Source organism: Microtus oregoni, unplaced genomic scaffold (assembly GCF_018167655.1).
Source record: "Microtus oregoni isolate MIOR12 unplaced genomic scaffold, Mior012 000050F_ref0000143, whole genome shotgun sequence".
NCBI classification, from domain to species: Eukaryota; Metazoa; Chordata; class Mammalia; order Rodentia; family Cricetidae; genus Microtus; species Microtus oregoni.
In genome coordinates, this window is record NW_024543256.1 from 15056173 (window position 1) to 15078358 (window position 22186).

The 22186-nt window shown below is 42.3% G+C and overlaps 1 protein-coding gene across 1 annotated transcript in view; it reads right to left on the bottom strand.

The window, feature by feature from the left end:
• LOC121437118 (collagen alpha-6(IV) chain-like) overlaps positions 1–22186 on the bottom strand; it is an 87257-nt gene that overhangs the window by 55468 nt on the left and 9603 nt on the right. The window contains 3 exon segments of the mRNA XM_041636955.1: positions 2440–2556; positions 9789–9833; positions 17217–17351. Of these exon segments, the coding sequence (XP_041492889.1) occupies positions 2440–2556; positions 9789–9833; positions 17217–17351 (297 nt within the window).

Sequence of the window (22186 nt, forward strand, 5' to 3'; positions counted from 1 at the left end):
CATCTTGAGGCTGTCTGCCTTTCTTCTATCTTTATCTCCAGGCTCTGTGAAGGGATGAGAGTTAGAAAGTAGCAGACTTTAGATCTAAATCAGAACACTGCTTTAAGGAAAGCTCTACCCGTTACAGGTTCTACATTACTGACAGGGTCTTGATCTAGGTCAAAGGTCAACAAAAGGTGCTTTTGTGGACCAATATGTAGGTCCCAGCTTCAAACCTTTGGAGAGGCTGGTGTGCCTCATTATTATCATGAAAAACAGTCCAGTGTACCTGATTCCAGTCTTTCAGCCAGGTTTTTCCCTGTCTTAGTAGCAAATGCTGCCTCATATCTGATACCATTATGTCCCCCTTGGAGAAATAAATGAATGATTTTACAACTAAGGGGGAGTCAGGATTTATTGGAGGAGGGCCCACTTGTTCATCCCAGCCGCTGGGCTAGCTTAGCCCAGAAATAACCACACAGAAACACACAGAAATTGTATTCATTAAAACACTGCTTGGCCCATTAGCTCTAACTACTACTACTACTTCTTCTTCTTCTTCTTCTTCTTCTTCTTCTTCTTCTTCTTCTTCTTCTTCTTCGAAGATTTATTTATTTATTTATTTATTTATTTATTTATTTATTATGTACAGTGTTCTGCCTGCATGCATACCTGCACCCCAGAAGAGGGCACCAGATCTCATTATAGATGGTAGTGAGCCACCATGTGGTTGCTGGGAATTGAACTCAGGACCTCTGGAAGAACAGTTAGTGCTTTTAACCGCCGAGCCATCTCTCCAGGCCCCTAGTTCTAACTTCTTATTGGCTAACTGTTATATTAATTTAACCCATTTCTATTAATCTGTATATTGCCATGTGACTGTGGCTTACCAGGTAAAATTCCCAGCATCTGTCTCCTGTGGCTCCGTGGCTTCTTCTCTCTGACTCTGCTGCCTTCTTCCTCCCAGAATTCCATTTAGTTTTCCCCACCTAGCTCTGTTCCCCTACAGCTCTGCTATAGGCCCAAAGCAGTTCCTTTATTAACCAATGAAAGCAACACATAGACAGAATAACCTCCTACACCAAGGATTAGTATTGGGGGTACACTTTGAAGATTAAATTGTTGATTGATGATAAATTCCTAAAGTTCAGGGACCACTGGTGTATTGAAACAACAAGGGCCCAGAAATACAAATTAGTTTCTTAGCTTAATAAGTACATACCCAAACTTCTGTTTCAGCTTAAGGCGATATTTTAGGCAGGGGTTAGGTTTCTTCTCTGGAGTTCTGTCATTCAGAGGATGTCTGTTACCTCAAAATCTTTATTCCATTTCTTGGTGTAGAAGTCCTGCTTTGCTAGACTTGCATTTTCTATTCTACCCCCCTTTCTGTTGCCATGACAGTTTTCAGGAGCCTTTATGACTCATACAGCTTTCCCTGTTACCTCCTGCTGTGTGTTGGTTTGGTGTAGGGATCCTTTATGCCAGTTTGGAGCTTGTACTTTGCCAGTTTTCTGTGTTGTATTTTCACAAATATTCTCATACCTCACAACTTGGCCACTGAAGGCAATACCTGTAACTAGGAGATCTGTCTAATTGGTGACATGATTTCTAGCTTAGAGAAAGTCTCATATCACAACCTTTATAGATTTAGGTTTTCCAATTTAGGTTAATAGTGAGTTTTAAATGTGTTCTTTTTCTTTTTCCATCCACTCCTAAATTACTTCTTGTAAAGGCATGTTATCTACCATTTGCATGATATCTGTAAAGGGCATGATATCTGAATATCATAGCTCTATTTGAATGAATTAAATTAAACAAAACTGGAGACATGAGACAAAAAAAATAGAATATTAAGCTTAGAACCCAGAATAATGATGTGGGGTGGAAAACAAATGAAATACAGCGTTTCTTAACATCAGCATCACTGACACTGAACAAATTGATCTGTTGATGTTACAGTGTGTGTGCTATCCTGTGCTCTAGTTGTGACATCTGAAGTTATGAATACAAATTCAAATACTTCCCAAGAAGCAAAATCAGCCTGGTTACGATTTACTGGTATAAACCAAGCTTGCCATGCCTCTAGATTCTTGTTAATATGCTCATGACCACAAGGGCTTCCAGGCATATTTCCGTGCTGCCTAATATTGGAACATGCCAAATAGCCCAAGTACATGCTTTAATTTGAAAGGTACTATAGCTATTATTTGTTTGTTTTTTTAATAATCTTGACAGTTCCAAAAGTATCATTAAAAAGTATCCTAAAGCCATGTAACATGGGCATCCCGCAACTGGCATTCATTTAGAATTTTGCTGTTGTGGTGCCACCAGTGGAAACTCTTGCATTGGACAAGGTGGCACAGTGACTGTCTGTAGAGACTTAATGAAGTTTCCAAGGAAACAAAAAGGAAGACTTTTGGAAGTGTATTTGCATTAAGGTACAAGGATCTGGTAACATACCGGTAGTCCTAAAATCCCAGGGTAGCCATCAGGGCCTGGAAATCCAACAGTTCCTTGAGTTCCATTACAGCCATCTAGTCCAGGTGGACCTCTGGGACCTGGTTGTCCAGGGTGACCCTGTTCCAAAAGAAAAGAAGGGATCAAGTCAGGCACAGGACTGTCAGCTAATTCAACAGGTTCCACAATGAGAACAACCAAGTGCACCGCAAAATTCTGGCTCCTTAGTTTCCTTAGCTTCATCACGTATGTTCTCAAACTTTCCCTTTATACACAGATGTATGTTGCCAATCGCAGCTCAAGTTATCCCACTCAAAAAGACAACTGGTGCTTTAATGAGATCCAAGCTGCAACTAAAGGGCTCAAGTGTGGACAGATATGAAGTTAAGGCACCGTAACTTCACCTTCATTGAGTATAGAGAAGTACTAAAATGGGATTTAGCTGTCTGGCAGCTAAACTGCTATCAATAGAGAACTATCCCAAGGTTTCAGATTCCTCAGACCACACAGATCCTGGGAGAACTTTCTGGGGAAGAAGAACAAGGGAGAATTAAGACAAAGATGCCTTTTCTTTTCCTGGTTTTCTTTCCAGCCTCAGCCTCCAAAAGTCTACATATAGCTAGGAGACAAAAGTCTACACACAGCTAGGAAACCTGCGTGGCATAGCCTATCCCCCCTACCAACAAAAGTACAGTTCCCAGTAGCTGCCCGAAAACATAGATAGCAGCAAACTTTATAATCCCATGCCTTTTCATGTGTTTTCAGGCAACCATTGGGCATCTTAGAAGACATCCCAAACAAATAAGGCAGGCTACTATACCAGAGAAAGGGTTAGTAACCATATTCTTGTAGAGAAAATGTGCCACAGAATTCCAACTCATTTTATATTCTTATTAGACTTATAGAGGTTCAACAGACTACTAAAATGATGGTTTCAACTTTGCAGGGGAAACATTCAGCAGACTTGAGTCTAATCCTCAACTCCTTACTGTCAGCTGGGATGGTTAGTGTCATTCCTGGTGAAGAGCCCCAGACTTGTGCTTTTGTTGACCTAACTTTTGCAGGTTGAGGTTAGACCTTAAAACTAGCACAAATGTCCTTTTTCTGCTTCACAACTTGATGGGTAGATTTTGTCTTGTGTTAGATTGTAGTAACTTTAGTACACGAGTCTTTTCTTTGCTCTTTAAGCTAGCTTTTACGTCTTCACTGAAAATAAGTATTCTTCTTCTGTTTGTCACACCCGAATTGCCAGCATCACTAATCTGCTTTAGGGTCACCATTAAGTAAAATATAGAGCATATGAGCATAATACTGTGATACTGCTGTAAACATTGATCTGATAAAGATAGCTACTTAGTGACTAATAGGCTGCTCGAGAATATAGCATAAATATTCATGGATATGCTAGACAAGGGGATGATTTCCATCACAGGTAGGATGGAGTGGGCTGGCATTCGAGTTCATTATACCATTCAGAACAATGTGCAATTTAGAATTCATGAGTTATTTTCATGGATAATGAGGGACTACTGGTAATTTGAAAGGTTCAGGTGGAACACATGACACATTTCCCTCAAATTATTAAATACACATTTTCCTATCGAAAGTATGTTCAAGGAGAAGTAGGAACCTACCTTTCATTGACCTGTCCAGATCATCTATTAAGCTCATCTGCTTGCACCATGCCCCAAATACCAAACGCTACTGGTTTTTTACTAGATTAGGACATTATGTACTCCAACTCTGAAACTTACTGAAATCAAATGGGCTATATGAAAATCCTAACTCCCCAGCTAAACCACTGCCCTGGGGGTTCATATGAGGAAGAGGAGAAGAGACAGAGCCTTAGCTGAAGCAATGATCTGACCTGTGATTGTGACAAACAGATTATAAGAGGGGCTTTTATAAGACCTGCTAAATTGTGGCTGAGCAGCTTTCCGTAGAGGATATGCTGTGTGAACTTATTTCGTTCTGTTAACCAAGACCCAGCTTCAGTTCCCATGTAGAACTTCCATACAGAAAGTTAGAGTTGTTGTTGTTTTTTAAATAGCCAGATTTCCCTACAGTCTTAGTACCTGTTGAACAACAGTTCTATAATAGCTCTGTAATGTTTCAGTATTAATGGCTTGGAGTCAGTTGTTCTATAATCCACTGTTGCTTCCCTTAATCCTGCCATATCCTCTGAATATACTCTATTCAACTCTATTTAGTCGAGCTCTCTGGGTGGGGTACCCAATTTCCTAAGGGTTATCTTTCAGCTATGTAGCAGGAATAAGTTAAAGCAATAGTCTAGCTCAGTATCAAACTCAGTATCCTACTCCTGGGCTGCTAAAACTTTTATCTAGACTCTTATCTTTTGGTATCCACATGTTATGGCTCTCTGGTTTTCTCATCTAAACTCCTAACACCTCTCACTGGTTGGGAAACTTGCTTACTCCATCTCTACCTTAGTGAAATTCTCTGGAATTAACCTCTGACCACCACCACCTCAGACTTATTGTCTCTTTTTCCCTCTGCTGATACAATGTGCAGTGAAAGTTTTGAGCAGTTAGACTTATAGTCTAATCCAGCCTTACTACTCCCCAGCTGGAGCACTCTATTTCTCCATTGGGAAACTGGTGACAAACAATACGTAACTTGTAGAGGGTTGTCAACATTAAAAACAACATTGTGCTATGCTTAACATCAATTGATATTAGGTTTACTAAGTAACAAAAGGGTAAATGGTATAAGATAAGCTATAGGGCAGAGTTCTACCTCTTCTTAATTATCAGGACCACAGAATTTCTGGCACTGTGCCCTCCTTGGCTATGATGATTTTGCTGATGTGTGCCAGATTCTAAGGGCATAGCTCTTTGAGGGGTCCTCATGGCTTTATATATCCACAAGGGAAAGGATCTGCTGTGCTCCAGATCCAGAAAAGTTGTGCTCCCTAGACCCAAGTCCAAAGGGAGAAATTCCTGTGTGATGACGGTTATGTGTTCACTTTCAGGATAGACATCTAGTGTGCTTCTTTAACAGGGAAAAGTTGGCGATTGACACCCTGGGAAAAGCTAAACCTCATTTCAAAGTACATCTTGAAGACTTCTGCTCTCAACTCATTTTAATAAATGTTTTACATATATTTTATAAATATGCGTCTGTGGCAGTGCCAACAGCCCTTACTCACAGCAGGGATATCTCAAAGCCCTGAGTTGTACCATTCCCAGTGCATTTTGTGCTGCTGTTGAATATCCTAGTAGGCAGGCAAGCTCTGTTTGCTCTCCACTGGCTGTTGGGCCCTTTGGTTCAATGAATCGGGTTATCATGTTGAAATTGTCTACATAATAGCAAAACATGGAATTTGGAGACCCAGTGACATGTTAATGGTCAACTATTGTCAGGGGAGGACTAGATTTGTGCAGTGATCCGGGTTAGTAAGAGGTGTCAGAGAAGCTGTTGGCTTCTGCTGAATGGTTTAATACACGTTGCTAAAAGATGAACAGATTGATTAGTGACACAAAGCCTGTAGGCTCTGTGTTTTTCTGTCTGAGGTAGCTCCAGCAGTCTGAGAACTCCAGCTTTTACTGATTCTAGAAGTAGGAGTTATTTCTTCCATTTTGTTAGGCTTACTGGGGCTCTTGGGCCTCAGGGTGGAACAGAAGACATTACTTGTACTTTTAAGGAGTTAGATGAAACTATCACACAAAACAATCAACACCAGGGGTCTGTATTCATCGTGGAACTAGAGTAGTGAATCACATGTCAAGGACTCTTGAGATCTTCTAGAGGGAAGGAAGAAGTAAGTACTGAACAAAAAGTTACTTCTTAGACAGTTGGGAGAGGGGAAATCAGAAACTAGGAAAATCAAAAGTCTAGAGGGAACACAGCCAACCCTTAGTTAAGGAAAAGGTAAGGAAGTGGGTGTGTCTTTTGGGAGCAACCAGCTCTTTTGGAGGATTCTGGGGAGCTGTAACTCTTTCTCCTAAGCAATGGAACCACAAAAAGGAGTGATCAATACCTGCACTGGTTATAAGGTGGAGGCATCAGTGGCCAGCTGGACTTGGGGACCAGTTCCCGCATACTTTTAGAGATAGTCTAGGCAGAACAAGATTCTATTAACTTGTTCTCAGTTCTAGCTCAAAAGAGAGGTCAGAGGTGGGGAGGATAGTAACACTACAAGTTCCAGTCACCGGTGCAAGGCTACCCTCCGGGTTGGCAGTTATATTCTTTTCCTGAGCCTGGAAGATGCACTCTGAGCAGGGATTCTGGCCTGTGCAGCCATCGGTACACAGCCATAAGAAAATGTAGGTGGATGTCAAAAAGCAATGGCTATCCCTGTTCACTTAATTTTCCAATTGAACTATTTTTGGACATTTTCTAGACACTGAAGTTGAATAAAATGCAGATATGTGATGGGTGATGTGATTTAAGTCAGAATTACAAATAAACTGAGTCTTGCAGTCTCCAAATCTACAAATGTCTACTAGACTTGAGAGAGAAATAGATCAGATGATAGTATCTATGAAGGCAAAACCTTATATCCTTCCTGTATATCCTCAGTGGAGGGTACGAGCACATAGCAGATCCTTAAGACAGATCCCCTAGAGATTGGACCAAAGAGATCTGAAACATCTTTGGTGATATCAGAAGGTTGTATAGCATAACATAAGACAATGGGTAGTCTAGTATTTCCCCAATAGTGTTTTGATATGGTTCAAAGAACCTCTCAGGGGTTGTTAGAAGGATAAGGGCAAGCTTTCCTCTTCTTTATTGTGTAGTCCAAGTGTCCACACCCTTTCTGGTCTCTTCGACAAGACTGAAAAGCCTTTCAGACAAACATGGCCAAGGTTATGTTTTAAATGTAGAAGAAAAGGTGATATGGACCAAACCAGAAAGTGATAGCCAGTAAGGGCCAAGTGTTATATTTTGGAGGCTGGTGGACTGGCACCATGGAATCAGAATCAGTGCATTAAGTGGGAATACAGGATCCAAATGGGAAATATAAGAGGTTGGACTGGGTGGGATGAGAAAGGGACTGTTTACAAGCTTCAAATCCACCACTTATGTTTGTGGGAAATTATGAAGTGAGATTTTTAGTTGTATAAGAATAAATAATGTGATTGTAGTTGATAGTACAGCGGTAAATCATGTAGATGTGTCCAGTTGTGGCATTCATTATCTGTAAAAGTAAACAAACAAGCAAACAATAACAACAACAAAAAAGCCTAAAGGGACATTCTCCTTGAAAGGAAATGAGCCTGATGAGAACCAATTACTGAAATAAAATGATCAAGTTATCACTAAGGAATTTTCTATCAAATTTTGTGCACCTTATTGCTTTCCTGTAATGAGTACACACATGCTCTTAAATGCCTTTGCAAACTCAGAGGCAACCCCTCTACATCTAGATGGAGCTCCCTTCAGCGCCCTCCTTGTATTTATTTTCTTACTTAGGTAAAGGCATAGCGATATTCGTATGGATGATTTGCCACTACTCTTATTAAATCATCTGATTAAAATCTGCCAGAACTATTGAGTTGAAGGCTAAATGTGTGGGACTCCTGCCTTTCACATCTCACCACACTTACCACAGTGCATGGCTCTGAGCATGCTCACACAGGACACAATGTGTCTAAGGAAAAAGTACTTGAGCCAGGAGGCAGAACCTAGAAGGTGATATTAATGTTGTTGCTTCAGGAGATTGTATGAGTGGACTATGGGTGGGTGCAGGTGGGAACATGAGTGATCAGGTTTGGGGGAGGAGGGGAGAAGTACTGAAAGAGACTACTGGAAGGGGGGGGGCATTTCAGGGTTAGATAGAAACCTGGCACAAGGGAAACTCCCAGGAGTCTCCAAGGATGACTCCAGCTAAGACTCCTAGCAATAGCTGTGGATAGGTAGCCTCAACTGGTCATCTGTAACCAGGCAAGACTTCCAGTGAAGGGATTAGAAAACCAACCCAGCCACATAACCTTCGACCTACAGTCTGTCCTGCCTAAGGAATGTGCTGAGGTAAGGATGGCCTAGGGATTGAGAGAGTGGTCAACCAATGACCAGTCTAGCCTAAAAGTTGTGCAAGGAGATTAAGCCCATGTCTGATGTAGCTGGGTCTTCTTTCTATCTGTTGCTTTCATTGGTTAATTAATAAAGAAAACTGCTTGGCCTGATAGGGCAGAATTTAGATAGGCGGAGTAGACCAAACAGAATACTGGGAAGAAGGGAAGTTAGACAGACACTATAGCTCTCCTCTCCAAGACGGATGTAGGTTAAGATCCTTCCTGGTAAGCCACCACTTCGTGGTGCTACACAGATTATTAGAAATGGCTTAATCAAGATGTGAGAATTATCCAGTAAGAGGCTAGAGCTAATGGGCCAAGTAGTGTTTAAAAGAATACAGTTTCTGTGTTGTTATTTTGGGTAAAGCTACTCGTTCAGGAGCTGGGTGGTGGGAAACAGCCCGCAGCTCCTTCTACACATGTCTGACACTGCCTGGAGCACCAGGACTCACAGGCTGCATGACCCAGAGACCTAAGATAGAACCAAATACGAGTGGAGGAAAAAGATGTAGATTTAATGATATCTAATGTTATTCTGCTACACACATAGATTAGTGCCTAGCTTAATGGTCACCAGAGAGGCTTCATCCAGAAACTGATAGAAACAGAGACCCACAGGCTAACGTTAGGCCAAATTCTGGGAATCCTGCAGAAGATGGGAGGAAGGGTTGAAGGAGTCAGAGGGGTCAAGGATACCACAAGAAAACTCATAGAATAAACTAACCTGGGCTCACAGGGGCTCACAGAGACCGAACCCACAATCAGGGAACCTGCATGGTACTGACCTAAGCACTCTGCACATATGCTACAGTTGTGTAGCTTGGTCCTCTTGTGATACTCCTAACAGTAGAAACAGGGGCTGTCTCTGACTCTTTGCTGGCTTTTGGTACCCTACTCCTCATACTGGGTTGCCTTGCCCAAGCTTAACACATGGGGAGGTGCTTAGTCTTACTGCAACTTTTTTTTTTTTTTGGTTTTTCGAGACAGGGTTTCTCTGTGGTTTTGGAGCCTGTCCTGGAACTAGCTCTAGTAGACCAGGTTGGTCTCGAACTCACAGAGATCCGCCTGCCTCTGCCTCCCGAGTGCTGGGATTAAAGGCGTGTGCCACCACCGCCCGGCTTACTGCAACTTAATATACCATGTTTTGTTGATACTCATGGGAAACCTGCCCTTTCCTAAACAGAAATGGAGGAGGAGCAGATTGTAGTGGGGGGAGATGAGAACAGAGGAGGGTGAGAGGAGGGAAGGGAAACAGCGACTGAGATGTAAAATAAATACATTTTTAAAAAAGGTTGCTTTAGTGCACAAACTCACCGGAATCCCATTGATGCCAACAAAGCCAGGAATTCCCATGGGACCCTGAAGAAAGGAGAAGGAAGAGAAATGTGTGAGACAATTCAATCAATGTCTGTTGGGTTCAATATGTTTGCTGATGGGATTCGATGAGTTAAGTTGTTGATGTTTTACATCTCCTTCCTCATGCTATGTTGCCATAGACCCCAGGTTGAAGGGATTGATCTAAGGTCTTGATCACGCTTATGTTCTGCGACCAGTTCTTGTGTTAAGCAGGATAGCAGAAACTAAAAACTAATGCTCAATATTACAAGTAACCGTTACATCTGGGTTATAAACAGAAGGGTTTTGACTAATCTAACAAAAAAATTTCTTCTCCTACTGCTCCTTCAGATAAGCGTCTTAGGTTAGACAACCCTTCTTATCAGAGGACACGTGTAATTCTTGCTTATCCATGGATGGCAGTTTCAGTGCAGGCCAGGCCACTGACTTAAGCAAACAAGCCAATCACACGTTCATTCAGGAACCAGGGCACCACACCGTCTTGAGGATAAAGCCTATCATCTGCAGCCTCTTGGTTCACTTTGTTAAGTACAAGTGAGTGGCATTACATGCTGTGCAAATAATCCCTTCCCTAAGATGTGAATATAAGTGATTCGTGGGTTTCCATCCATGCCATCCATGAGTAGAAAACTGCCATCGCCTCTTGTGTCCAGATGAATGTTAGAGCTTCAGCTACTCTTAAAGTTACTTTGGCAATCCCTTTCCCACAATAAGAAATTAATAGGAAGTGATGAAAATACAGAGGGTCTAAATGGAGTCTCAAAATTCAATAAGCCAGTCACCATGTTATTACCATGTGTGTTTATTTGTAATGTATTCCCTTATATTTGTGGCCAAGAATGCTTTTAAGTCTTCTGAGTTCTTGCTTGCTAGTCTCATCTGTTGATGTTTGATCTCTACTGAGCAGCTGATCACTCTCTCTACCTGAGCCCAGCTCAAGCCCACATAAGTTGATGAGTGCACCAACTTTGCAAGCATTTGCTTGCAATGACTTGATACAGAGAGTCTCCAGAAATGGTTTTCTCCACCACTATTGCTCACTCCATTATATTTCTCTTTCTTTATTTCCCTTTGAGATGGACTTTTTTTTGGGGGGGGGGTTGGCTGTTTTTGTAAGTAAGGCTCTTCCTCTGATCTTGTGGCAATCCTCCTGCTTCTGCCTCTTCTTTTAAGAAAGATTTTTTTCTTTTTTTACTGTTTTTTTATTGAGCTGTACATTTTTCTCTGCCTCTCTCCCTGTTTCTCCCCTCCCCTTAAACCCTCTCCCAAGGTCCCCACGCTCCCAATTTACTCAGGAGATCTTGTCTTTTTCTACTACCCCTGTAGATTATATCCATGTATGTCTCTCTTAGTGTCCTCATTGTTGTCTAAGTTCTCTGGGATTTGGTTTGTAGGCTGGTTTTCTTTGCATTATGTTTAAAAATTACTGATGAGTGAGTACATGTGATAACTGTCTTTCTGTGTCTGGGTTACCTCACTTAATATGATATTTTCTAGATCAATCCATTTGCCCGAAAATTTCAAGATGTCATTATTTTTTTCTGCTGTGTAATTTTTTTTCTCCATTGTGTAAATGTACCACGTTTTCCTTATCCATTCTTCAGTCGAGGGACATTTAGGTTGTTTCCAGGTTCTGGCTATGACAAACAATGCTGCTATGAACATAGTTGAGCACATGACATTGTGGCATGATTGAGCATCCTTTGGATATATATCCAAAAGTGGTATTGCTGGGTCTTGAGGTTGTTTGTTTCTTAATTTTTTTGAGAAATCGCCACACTGATTTCCAAAGTGGCTGTTCCAGTTTGCACTCCCACCATCAATGCAGGAGTTTACCCCACAACCTCTCCAGCATAAATTGTCATCAGTGTTTTTGATCTTGGCCATTCTTACAGGTGTAAGATGGTATCTCAGAGTTGTTTTGATTTGCATTTCTCTGATGGCTAAGAATGTTGAGCATTTCCTTAAGTGTCTTTCAACCATTTTAGGTTCATCTTTTGAGAGTTTTCTGTTTAGGTCTATACCCCATTTTATTAAAAAAAAAACTGGATTATTTGTTCCTTGAACTCAACACCAATTTCTTGAGTTCTTTGTATATTTTGGAGATCATCTCTCTGTCCGATGTGGGGTTGGTAAAGATGTTTTCCCATTCTGTAGGTTGTTATTTTGTCTTGTTGACCATGTCCTTTGCTTTACAGAAGCTTCTCAGTTTCAGGAGGTCCCATTTATTTATCGTTTCTCTCAATGTCTGTGCTCCTGGGGTTATATTCATGAAATCATCTCCTGAGTCAATGCGTTCAAGTGTACTTCCCACTTTCTCTTCTATGATGTTCACTGTGGTTGGTTTTATGTTGAGGTCTTTGATCCATTTGGGCTTGAGTTTTGTGCATGGTGATAAATATAAATTTATTTTCATTCTTCTACATGTTGATATCCAGATATGCCAGCATCATTTGTTGAATATGCTTTCTCTCTCTCTGTCTCTCTCTGTCTCTCTCTGTCTCTCTCTGTCTCTCTCTCTCTCTCTATATATATATATATATATATATATATATACTTCTTTGTCAAAAATCAGGTGTTTGTTCAGTCACAGTCCAGCTGGCCTTGGTGAGCTCCCAATAGATCAGCTCCACTGTCTCAGTGGGTGGGTGCACCCCTTGTGGTCCCAACTTCTTTGCCCATGTTCTCCCTCCTTCTGCTCCTCATTGGGACCTTGGGAGCTCAGTCCAGTGCTCCAGTGTGGGTCTCTGTCTCTATCTCCATCCATCACCAGATGAAGGTTCTATGATGATATGCAAGATATTCATCATTATTGCTCTAGGATAGGGTCATTTCAGGTTCCCTATCCTCAGCTGCCCAAGGAACTAACTGGGGACCTCGGCTTGGGCTCCTGGGAGCCACTCTAGGTTCAAGTGTCTTGCCAACTCTAAGGTGGCTCCCTTAACTAAGAATTGTGCTTCCGTGCTCCTCTATCTAACCTTCCTTTATCCCAAGACTGAAAAAGCATGGGATAAAACTGGACTCTCTGAGCATGGCGAACAATGAGGGCTGATGAGAAGCCAAGGACAATGGCATGGGGTTTTGAACCTACGTAATGTGCTTGCTTTGTGGGAGCCTAGCCAGTTTGGATGTTCACCTTCCTAGATATGGACGGAGGGGGGAGGACCTAGGACTTACCACAGGGCAGGGAACCCTGACTGCTCTTTGGACTGGAGAGGGAGGGGGAGAGGAGTGGGGGGAGGGGGAGAAGGGTGGGAGGAGGGGGAGGGAAATGGAGGCTGGGAGGAGGTGGAAACTTTTTTTTCTCCTTTTCTCAATAAAAAAAATGGAAAAAAAATCAGGTGTTTGTAGGTGATTGGTATCCAGGTCTTTGATTGGATTCCATTGGTCCTCCTGTCTGTTCTTATGCCAATACTAGGCTGTTTTCAGTACTGTAGCTCTGTAGTAGAGTTCAAAGTCAGGGATTGTGATGCTTCCAGAAGTTCTTTTATTGTACAGGATTGTTTTGGCTATCCTGGATTTTTTGCTTTTCCATATGAAGTTGATTATTGTTCTTTTGAGGTCTGTGAAGAATTTTGCTAGGATTTTGCTGGGCATTGCATTGAATCTGTAGATTGCTTTTGGTAAGATTGCCATTTTTTACTAAGGGAGATCTTTCCATTTTCTGGTGTCTTCTTCAATTTCTTTCCTCAATGATTTAAAGTTCTTGTCATATAGTTCTTCCACTTGTTTGGATAAAGTTATGCCAAGATACTTTATTTTATTTGTGGCTATTGTGAAGGATGATGTTTCTCTAATTTCTTTCTCAGCCCATTTATGAACTGTATAACGGAGAGCTAATGATTTTTTTATTTAATCTCATATCCTGCTACATTACTGAAGGTGTTTATGAGTTGTAGAAGATCTTTGTTATAATTTTTGGGGTCACTTATGTAAACTATCATATCATCAGCAAATAGTGAGAGTTTGACTTCCTCTTTTCCTATTTGTATTCCCTTGATCTCCTTTTGTTGTCTTATTGAATAGATATAGAGAGAGTGAACAACCTTTTCCTTTTCCTGATTTCAGTGGGATCGTTTTGAGTTTCTCTTCATTTAGTTTGATGTTGGTTGTTGTCTTGCTGTAGTTTGCCTTTATTATGTTTAGGTATGTTTCTTGTATCCCAGCTCTCTCTAAGACCTTTAGCATTAAGGGATATTGTATTGTGTTGAAGGATTTCTCAGCATCTAATGAGATAGTCATGTGTTTTTATTTTCAGTTTGTTTATATGGTGAATTACATTGACAGATTTTCATATGTTCAACCATCCCTGTGTCTCTGGGATGGAATCTATTTGGTCATGGTGAATGATTTTTCTGATGTGTTTTTGGATTCAGTTTGCCAGTATTTTATTTAGCATTTTTGCATTACTGTTCATGAGGGAGATTGTTCTGTAATTCTCTTTCTTAGTAATAATGTCTTTGTGTGGTTTGGGTATCAGGGTAATTGTAGCCTTGTAAAAAGAGTTTGGCAATGTTCCTCCTGTTTTTATTGTGTGGAATAATTTGAGGTGTATTGGCATTAGTTCTTCTTTGAAAATCTTGTAGAATTCTTCACTAAAACCATCTGGAACTGGGCTTTTTTGAGAAGGTTCCATGAGGTGCTGAGAAAAATGTGTATTCTTTCATGCTGGATGCAATGTTCTATATACGTCTATTAAGTCCATTTGAGTCATAACATCTCTTAGTTCCCTTATTTCTATGTTCAGTTTCTATCTGGAAGACCTGTCTAGTGGTGACAATAGGGTGTTAAAGTCTCCCACTATTAGTGTGTGGGTTTTTATGTGTGACTTAAGCTTTAGTAGTGTTTCTTTTACATATGAAGATGCCCTTGCATTTGGGGCATAGATGTTCAGTATTGAGGTTTCCTCTTGATGGATTTATTTCTGTGACAAATATGATATGTCCTTCTTTGTCTCTTTTAATTGATTTTAGTTTGAAGTCTGTTTTGTTAGATATTAGGATAGCTACACCAGCTTGTTTCTTAGGTCCGTTTGATTGGAATTTTTTTTCCCAACTGCTTACTCTGAGACAATGTCTGTCTTTGAGGTTGAGATGTATTTCTTGTATGCAGAAGGAGGATGGATTCTGTTTTCATATTCAATCTGTTATCCTGTGTCTTTTTATAGGTGAGTTAAATCCATTTATATTAAGGGATATTAATGACCAGTGATTGTAGTTCCTGTTATTTTGGTTTTCGTTGTTGGTTATGTTATTGTGTGTGTTTTTCCCTTCTTTGGGATTTGCTGCTGTGAGATCATCTATTGTCTGTGTTTTTGTGGATGTAGCCAACTTCCTTGGGTTGGAGTTTTCCTTCTAGTACTTTGTGTAGAACTGGATTTGTGGCTAGGTATTGGTTAAATCTGGTTCTATCATGTACTATATTGTTTTGTCCATCTATGGTGATTGGAAGTTTTCCTGGGTATAGTAGCCTGGGCTGGCACCAATGGTTTCTTAATGTCTGCATAATGCTTGACCAGGACCTTCTGGCTTTCATTGTTTCCATTGAGAAGTCAGGTGTAATTCTGATAGGTCTACCTTTATTTGTTACTTGGCCTTTTTATTTTCAGCTTTTAATATTCTTTCTTTATTCTGTATGTTTACTCTTTTGATTATTATGTGGCAAGGGGACTTTTTTTTTTTTTGGTCCGGTCTATTCGGTGTTCTGTAAGCTTCTTGTATCTTCATGTGCATATCTTTCTTTAGGTTGGGAAAGTTTTCTTCTATGACTTTGTTGAATACATTTTCTGTGCTTTTGACTTGAAGTTCTCTTTTTTCTATACCTATTTTTCTTAGGTTTGGTCTTTCCACGGTTTCCCATATTTCCTAGATATTTTTTGTTAAGCTTTTGGTAGTGTTAACATTTTTTTGACCAATAAGTCTATTTCTTCTATTGTGTTTTCAATGCTTGAGATTCTTTCTTCCATCTTTTGTATTCTGTGTTTATGCTTGCATTTGTGGTTCCTTATTGTTTTCTCATATTTCCCATTTCCAGAATTCCCTTGGTTTGTGTTTTCTTTATTGTCTCTATTTTGGTTTTCAAGTCTTGAATTGTTTTTCCCCCTATTTTATTGCTTTTTTTGTTTTCTTTAAGGGATTTGTTGATTTCTTCCTTTTTTTTGTTTGTTTTTCCCTCCATTTCTTTGAGAGAACTTTTCATTTCCTCTTTAAGGGGCTCGAATATTCTCCTAAAATTATTTTTTAGATAATTTTCTTCTGCTTCATCTGTATTGGGGTGGCCAATGCTTGCTGTTTGAGAGCTTCTAGTTTTTGTTGGTGTTGTGTTGCTCTTTGTCGTGTTGAATGTGTTCTCATCTTGTCTATCCATCTTTTCCTCTGACTGGTGTAGTTGGGGCCGTGTCTCTGGTAATCAATCTTCCAGGTGCCAGTGGATCCAAGGCTCAGAACGTTGCTCCTCATGCTGGATTCAGGACCATGGTTCCAGTTACCCTGGAGGTCACTTGGCATTCCCAGAGCTTGCTGAGCGCTAATGTAGGTTGCTCTGCAATCACTCAGCACTTCTGGAGGTCACTCTGCAATCCCATAAGTCATTCTAGCCTGCTTCCATGGAAGTTGCTTGCTTGGAGCTGATCCTGTGGAAGACGCTGGCTCAGGCCTACTCCCTTGGATATCCCTGGCTTGGGCCTACTCTGGCGGAAGTTGCTGGCCTGAGCCTGGTCCTATGGAGTTTGCTGGCTTGGGTCTGGTCTTGTGGATGTTCCAGGCCTGGGGCCTGGTCCAGCAGAGGTCACTGGCTCAGGCCTGTTCCCTCGGGGGTCACTCTGGTGGAGGTTGCTGGCTTGGGCCTGGTGGCATGGTCCCGCAGATGTTGTTTGCTCTGGCCTGCTCTGGTGGTGGTCACTGTCTCAGGCCTGCTTGCAACCCTGTCTCAGGCCTGCTCTCACAGAGGTCTCTGGCCTGGGCCTGCTTCTGCCTCTTGAGTGCTGGGATCACAGATGTCCTCCACTATACTCAGGTCAACTTTCATTCTTTCTTTTTTCCTTCCTCCCTTCCTCCCTTCCTCCCTCCCTTCCTTCCTTTCTTCCTTCCCTCTCTCCTTCCTTCCCTCCTTCCCTCTCTCCTTCCTTTTCTCCTTTCTTTCTTCTTCATCTCCTTCCTTTCCTTTTCTTCTTCTTCATAGTTTTATTTTATTTCAATATAGTCATTACATACGGTGCTATGTTTCACAGACACATTTCACACAAGTATACACTGTACTTTGGCTCAGCTTGCCTTAAAGCATATGCCCTGACACCAGGATATTTAGGGACAACAATATTCTCCTGAGAACTGAGACAGAACATTTGACTTTTGTACTTACAGACCTTGCATCAAAAATGCATTTTACCTTGTCTCCTTTTGATCCATATGGTCCCAGAGGGCCCGGCGAGCCTCTTTCTCCTTTCAACCCTGATAAACCAGTAGGACCAGCAAATCCTTGAGGACCTGCTGGACCTTGAGTTCCAATTGGTCCAGGGCGTCCCTAAAGATGGACAGAATGACTGAAAATTAGTCAAAAGAAGATTTAGCATCAACATTTCCAATTTTCTCAGGCACAAAGTAAGGCACCACTTCACTAAACCCTTTTGGCTTAGAGACCTGTGAGGCAGGCCATGTTCCTGACATGGATCAGAAAAGGTTATTTTCGGGGCTGCTAAGCTTATTTGGATAGAACACATTTTATAAGCACATTTAATGAGATTCATGTGCACCCAGATTCTTTAACTTTGTACTTCTTAGGAGATTAGTTATTCAGGCTGGATAATATTGTCCTCTTCCCAGTTAATGCCAGGCCATCCATCAGAATGTCAAAATAGCGAAAGAACAGAACACTGGAGAGCATCATGGCATTTTCTAAGTTTCATCCAAATGGCCAACTACATGCCTGCAGTGAAGTTCAGAAATGGCCGTGTCTAAAGGATGCTGCCCCAGGGGGGCCAAAGGAAGGTAATTCCAGAAATGGACAATGCTCAAAATTCAGCTCATCTCAGGATCCCTTCATTGTACCTGGCAACGGATACTCAGATACTCACAGGGACCACACACACACACACACACACACACACACACACACAAACTCATTGCTCATTCTTTCTTCCTACACTCTTTCAGCCCCCTCCCCGTATTTGCAATCACCCAATGTATAAAGGCATAGGGAGCCTGAACATATCTGTTAAGTATCAATTACGGTAGCAGGAGCGAGCAGCCTGAAGATTTTGAATGCCTTGGTTATAAAATGTCTGTAACAATTAAGCCTGAGAGTTCAGGCTGACATTTTAAAGCAGACTGAGGCTGAGAATTAACCCCAGTAGGTGCAAAACAAGACAGCCTGGACTATCATTTAGAACAAATCCCAGTAGGGACTTATTTTATTTTGGCTGAAAAGTAAAAACCATTAGCAATGTGCATTACCTATCTGAGAATTTTGTATCTGGTAGAAAGCCTATTTTCATAAATGCTTCCAGTCCTTCCTCCCCACCCCTTTCGTGACTGTCCATAATTTCCTAAAAATCTGCGAAAACTCTGAAAAAGCCCATTAACCATGCCCTTTCTCATCACCTTCAAGCTTTGCATTTTAAAAGGTTGAACACAGAACAATTGTGTCTAGAGTTATGTCCTAGTTAAGCAAGCGCCCACCAGCTGTGCTGGTCCTGTGGGGTATAATTTGCCGTGTCAATCAGACCTGTGAAGACCTAGAACTCTTGCCAAGGAGTGAAAGTTGTTCTACCCAATGAGATGCAACTCTCTGCAACACTATCTGCTACTCAAACTCTCCCATGCTCATGTGCAGGCCAGGAACTGTTTGACAAACCTCTGGGAGTAATGGGTAGATATTGAGCATTCACTTTTTCAGTTTGTTTGTTTTGTTCGAGATAGGGTTTCTCTGTGTAGCTTTGGAGCCTGTTCTGGAACTCACTCTGTAGATTAGGCTGGTCTTAAACTCATAGAGATCCACCTGCCTTTGCCTCCCAAGTGCTGGGATTAAAGGTGTGCACCAACACTGCCCCATAATTATTCACTTTTTAAGCTCTTATGTGCCATTGGGATTTTGTTTAAAATCATTCTCGTGTTTGTCATTGAAGCTTGCACACGTGCGCGTACATGCGTGAGCAGGAGTACTACTAAAGAGGGAAAAGCCTGCAATGCTTTAAAGACATTATGCTAGCATTTGTTAAGGATGAATGAAGGAGTGGGGAACTGGACCTAGGTTTCAAGATGAACAGAACAGTTCCCTGATAGTACTATGTGGACCAGAGAGTAAGAGCTTCAAGCAGAAATGCTGCCTGAGGAGGTCTGTGGAGCACAACACCTGGCCCATGACTGTGGGAGTCATAGCTACTTGGGAAGGCCAAGCAAACTCCAGCTGGAATGGGCCTGGCAAATTAAGCAGGAAAGGTGCAGGCATGTGTGGTCAGCTCCGGAGAGGCAGCTGGGCAGAAAGCAGTGTTCAGTGTTGTAGCCCCTCAAGGAGCAGCATGAACATCACCGAGACTGAGGCGTTCTGCCTGAGGCTGGAACAAGGGAGGCAGAGAAGCAGCAGCTGTTGGAGGAGAGGGCTGTTGGGGTGGGGGGAGGACGGGGAAGGGTGGGGCTTGACGGGGCTGTATTATTACTGAGAAGATCCAGTTAGACCACAGAAAGCTTGGCCCAAATCTCAGACCTGCCAGAGAGGTTCTTCCATCAAGGGTAGGTGTACCTGGTCAATCACTGGACCTCTACTAAGAGAGCAGGGTTGTCTTGTGGCCCAATTCCCTCCTTGTGCTGTTGTGGGAGGTCAAGCAGTGGCCAGTGTGAGCACACGGACGAGTGTGATTCACCTCTGCTCTCCTATATATCTAAACAGGTGCTCATCAGCCCAGGGAAACTAGGAAACTTAGGCTTGAGAAATGGTGATGAACTTAATAGAATTCTGAGTTGGTCCAGTAGACGCTGGCTGAGCAGCCTGCTTCCTTTCTCTTGTCTGAGAGAGCATGCTAAATTAGCCAGAATGTTGCCTACAAGTCCCCTAAAGATTAAAAACAAACAAACAAACAACAAGCAAATCCCAAAGGTTTTTTTTTTTTTTTTTTTTTTGGAGAGGCAATCTCTTGGAGAAACAAGGTTTCTGCAGCTGGGCTCAGGTTGTTGAGGTTGGTTGGCTACATTGGCAGCCCAGCAGGAAATCTCTCAGGCTGACTTCAGTACAGGATCCTGCCGGGTAGGTGTCTGGAGGCTTCTGATGGATGCTTATCTTGAATTGCCTTCCCAGCACGGTGCCAAGGCCTTGTGGTGCATCGAGACAAGGAATCTTCCCACCCACTGAAATTCTTTCACTCAGTGGCACAGAGCACCGCGGAAAGATGAAGGCAGCCATGAGAAAAGGAGAGAGGCTTTTTTGGCGGAGGGAGGGGGGTGGCGGGGGGGGTTCTTGATTTGTGCTTAACATTACTTGGGTTTTCCCTCACCCTCATCTCCAACGCTTAGAGTTTCAGTGTGCTGTTCAAGCTTCATACTGAATCACTGATAGACTGCAGTATGATTTATTTGTCCCCCCTCTCCCCCCCCCCCTCGCAGTTAGCTACGACACTTTTTCGAATGGCCAGCAGAGGGCAGTGTGAGAACATAGAGATTGAAGATAAACAAGTGGGTGGGCGGGCCTTTCACACAGAAAGAGAAATCAAACCAGTGTCAGAAAAGTCACAGGATGTTCAAGAAGGAAAGGTCCTTGGAGACCATTTAGCCCAGGGTTTATTTTATATGGGGTGGGGGAGACTGAGAGAAGAAGAGAAGGAGGATTTTTTTTTTAAGATCACGTAGCTAGTAGGAACAGCATGAGATTTAAACCAGGCCATCTCCTTTCGGTGCTAGGCTCTCTGCTCACTAGACAGGGGCAGATTTCCTAGGGGGTCCTCGAGACTGTCTCCTGCTCACCCTAGATCCTCCTCTGGGACCGTCCCCATCAGCAGGCTGCAGCAGCCAGATGCTCTCTCATCATTCCTGTCTTCCTAACCCTGATCACAGAGCCAGTCTGCAGCGCTGTCGCTGTTTGGATGGCTAGCAGAATTTCAATGGGCTTGGACTAATGCCATGCCCTGATACATGTCATTTATTTTGGCAGATGGACCCATCCAGGGCAGAAGGGACTCCTCCACGTTGTTCCAACAAGCTCTCCTGCCTCCATCTGCTCAGTATTTTTAATGTGCACAGCAGGACCTAATTCTTAAGGGCTGGGAATTGTGTCTAAGGCCAGGAGCTACAGGTCCACAGCTCAAGCTGGCGATCTCCTCCTGATTATGGTGGTTTGGAGTCAGTGTGCAGCTTTAGGTTACCATTGATTAGAATCAGACAACCAGAGTAATGAGCCTGTTAATGGAGGTGCCCATACCGTAGTAGAAATAGGCAAAACCAGCATCTAAGAATCTCAGAAGAACATACCCGAAACTAAGTGGGATGGCAAAATTGACGGAAGAATCTGACTGCATAATTTGGTGGATTTCTGCCTTTTTATCTCTCCCCTCCCCCAAGATTCCAGTGGTCTTCCCTCATAAAATTAAAATTTGGTCCTAAGATTCTGAAGCCCTTTCCCACTGAGGCATGGATGATTGACAGCTTTGATGTTTGCTTTTCCCAAAGGGAGGCTTGTCCTTTAAGGGAGAGCAAAACATTAGGCCAGAGACGCCAGTGATATTTACAAAGCCGGGAGAGGAAGAGGGCAGCCTTCCTGAGGATCTGGCTGTACTTTAGGAGGTGGTGAGGTGGAGCAGCACTACTACCGGGTCCTGGAGTTGGCGTTCCTCAAAGGCATTGCAGCTGTATTCTTAGGGAAGTTACTCAGCTATTCTGAGTGTCAAGGGTTTGTGTACTATACTCACTGTTGTGTGGAGTCATTGTTAGCATTTCAATGAGTCAATGATTGTACAATTCACCTGGTACCTAGAAGAAAAATATCAATTCCCTTTCCTCTTTAGGTATCGTTCATGATAGAATGGAGAAGTTAGGACTGAGTAATTTTTACCTTTGGCTTGAAGTTTAAGTGAAAGATGCATGGATGTTATTGAGAAGCCTTTTTAGGCAGGGAGGGGGGAGGCCAGGGAACAATGGGGGCATGGGCACTGACAGACAGCATCCGTGAGACCAATTCTCCATTCCGTATAGATTGTGTCCTAGTTGTCCCAGACACTGGGGACCTCAGTGTCTGCTCATACTTTATTCTTGTGTTACATTTTAATACTGTCCAAAGTGAGAACCTGTAGCTGGGTTTTTCCTCTGAATATGCCATAAGCTACAACTAATGTTTTAGCTGGTCTCTGCACTGTGAGGTTCCCATTCAACCGCAAC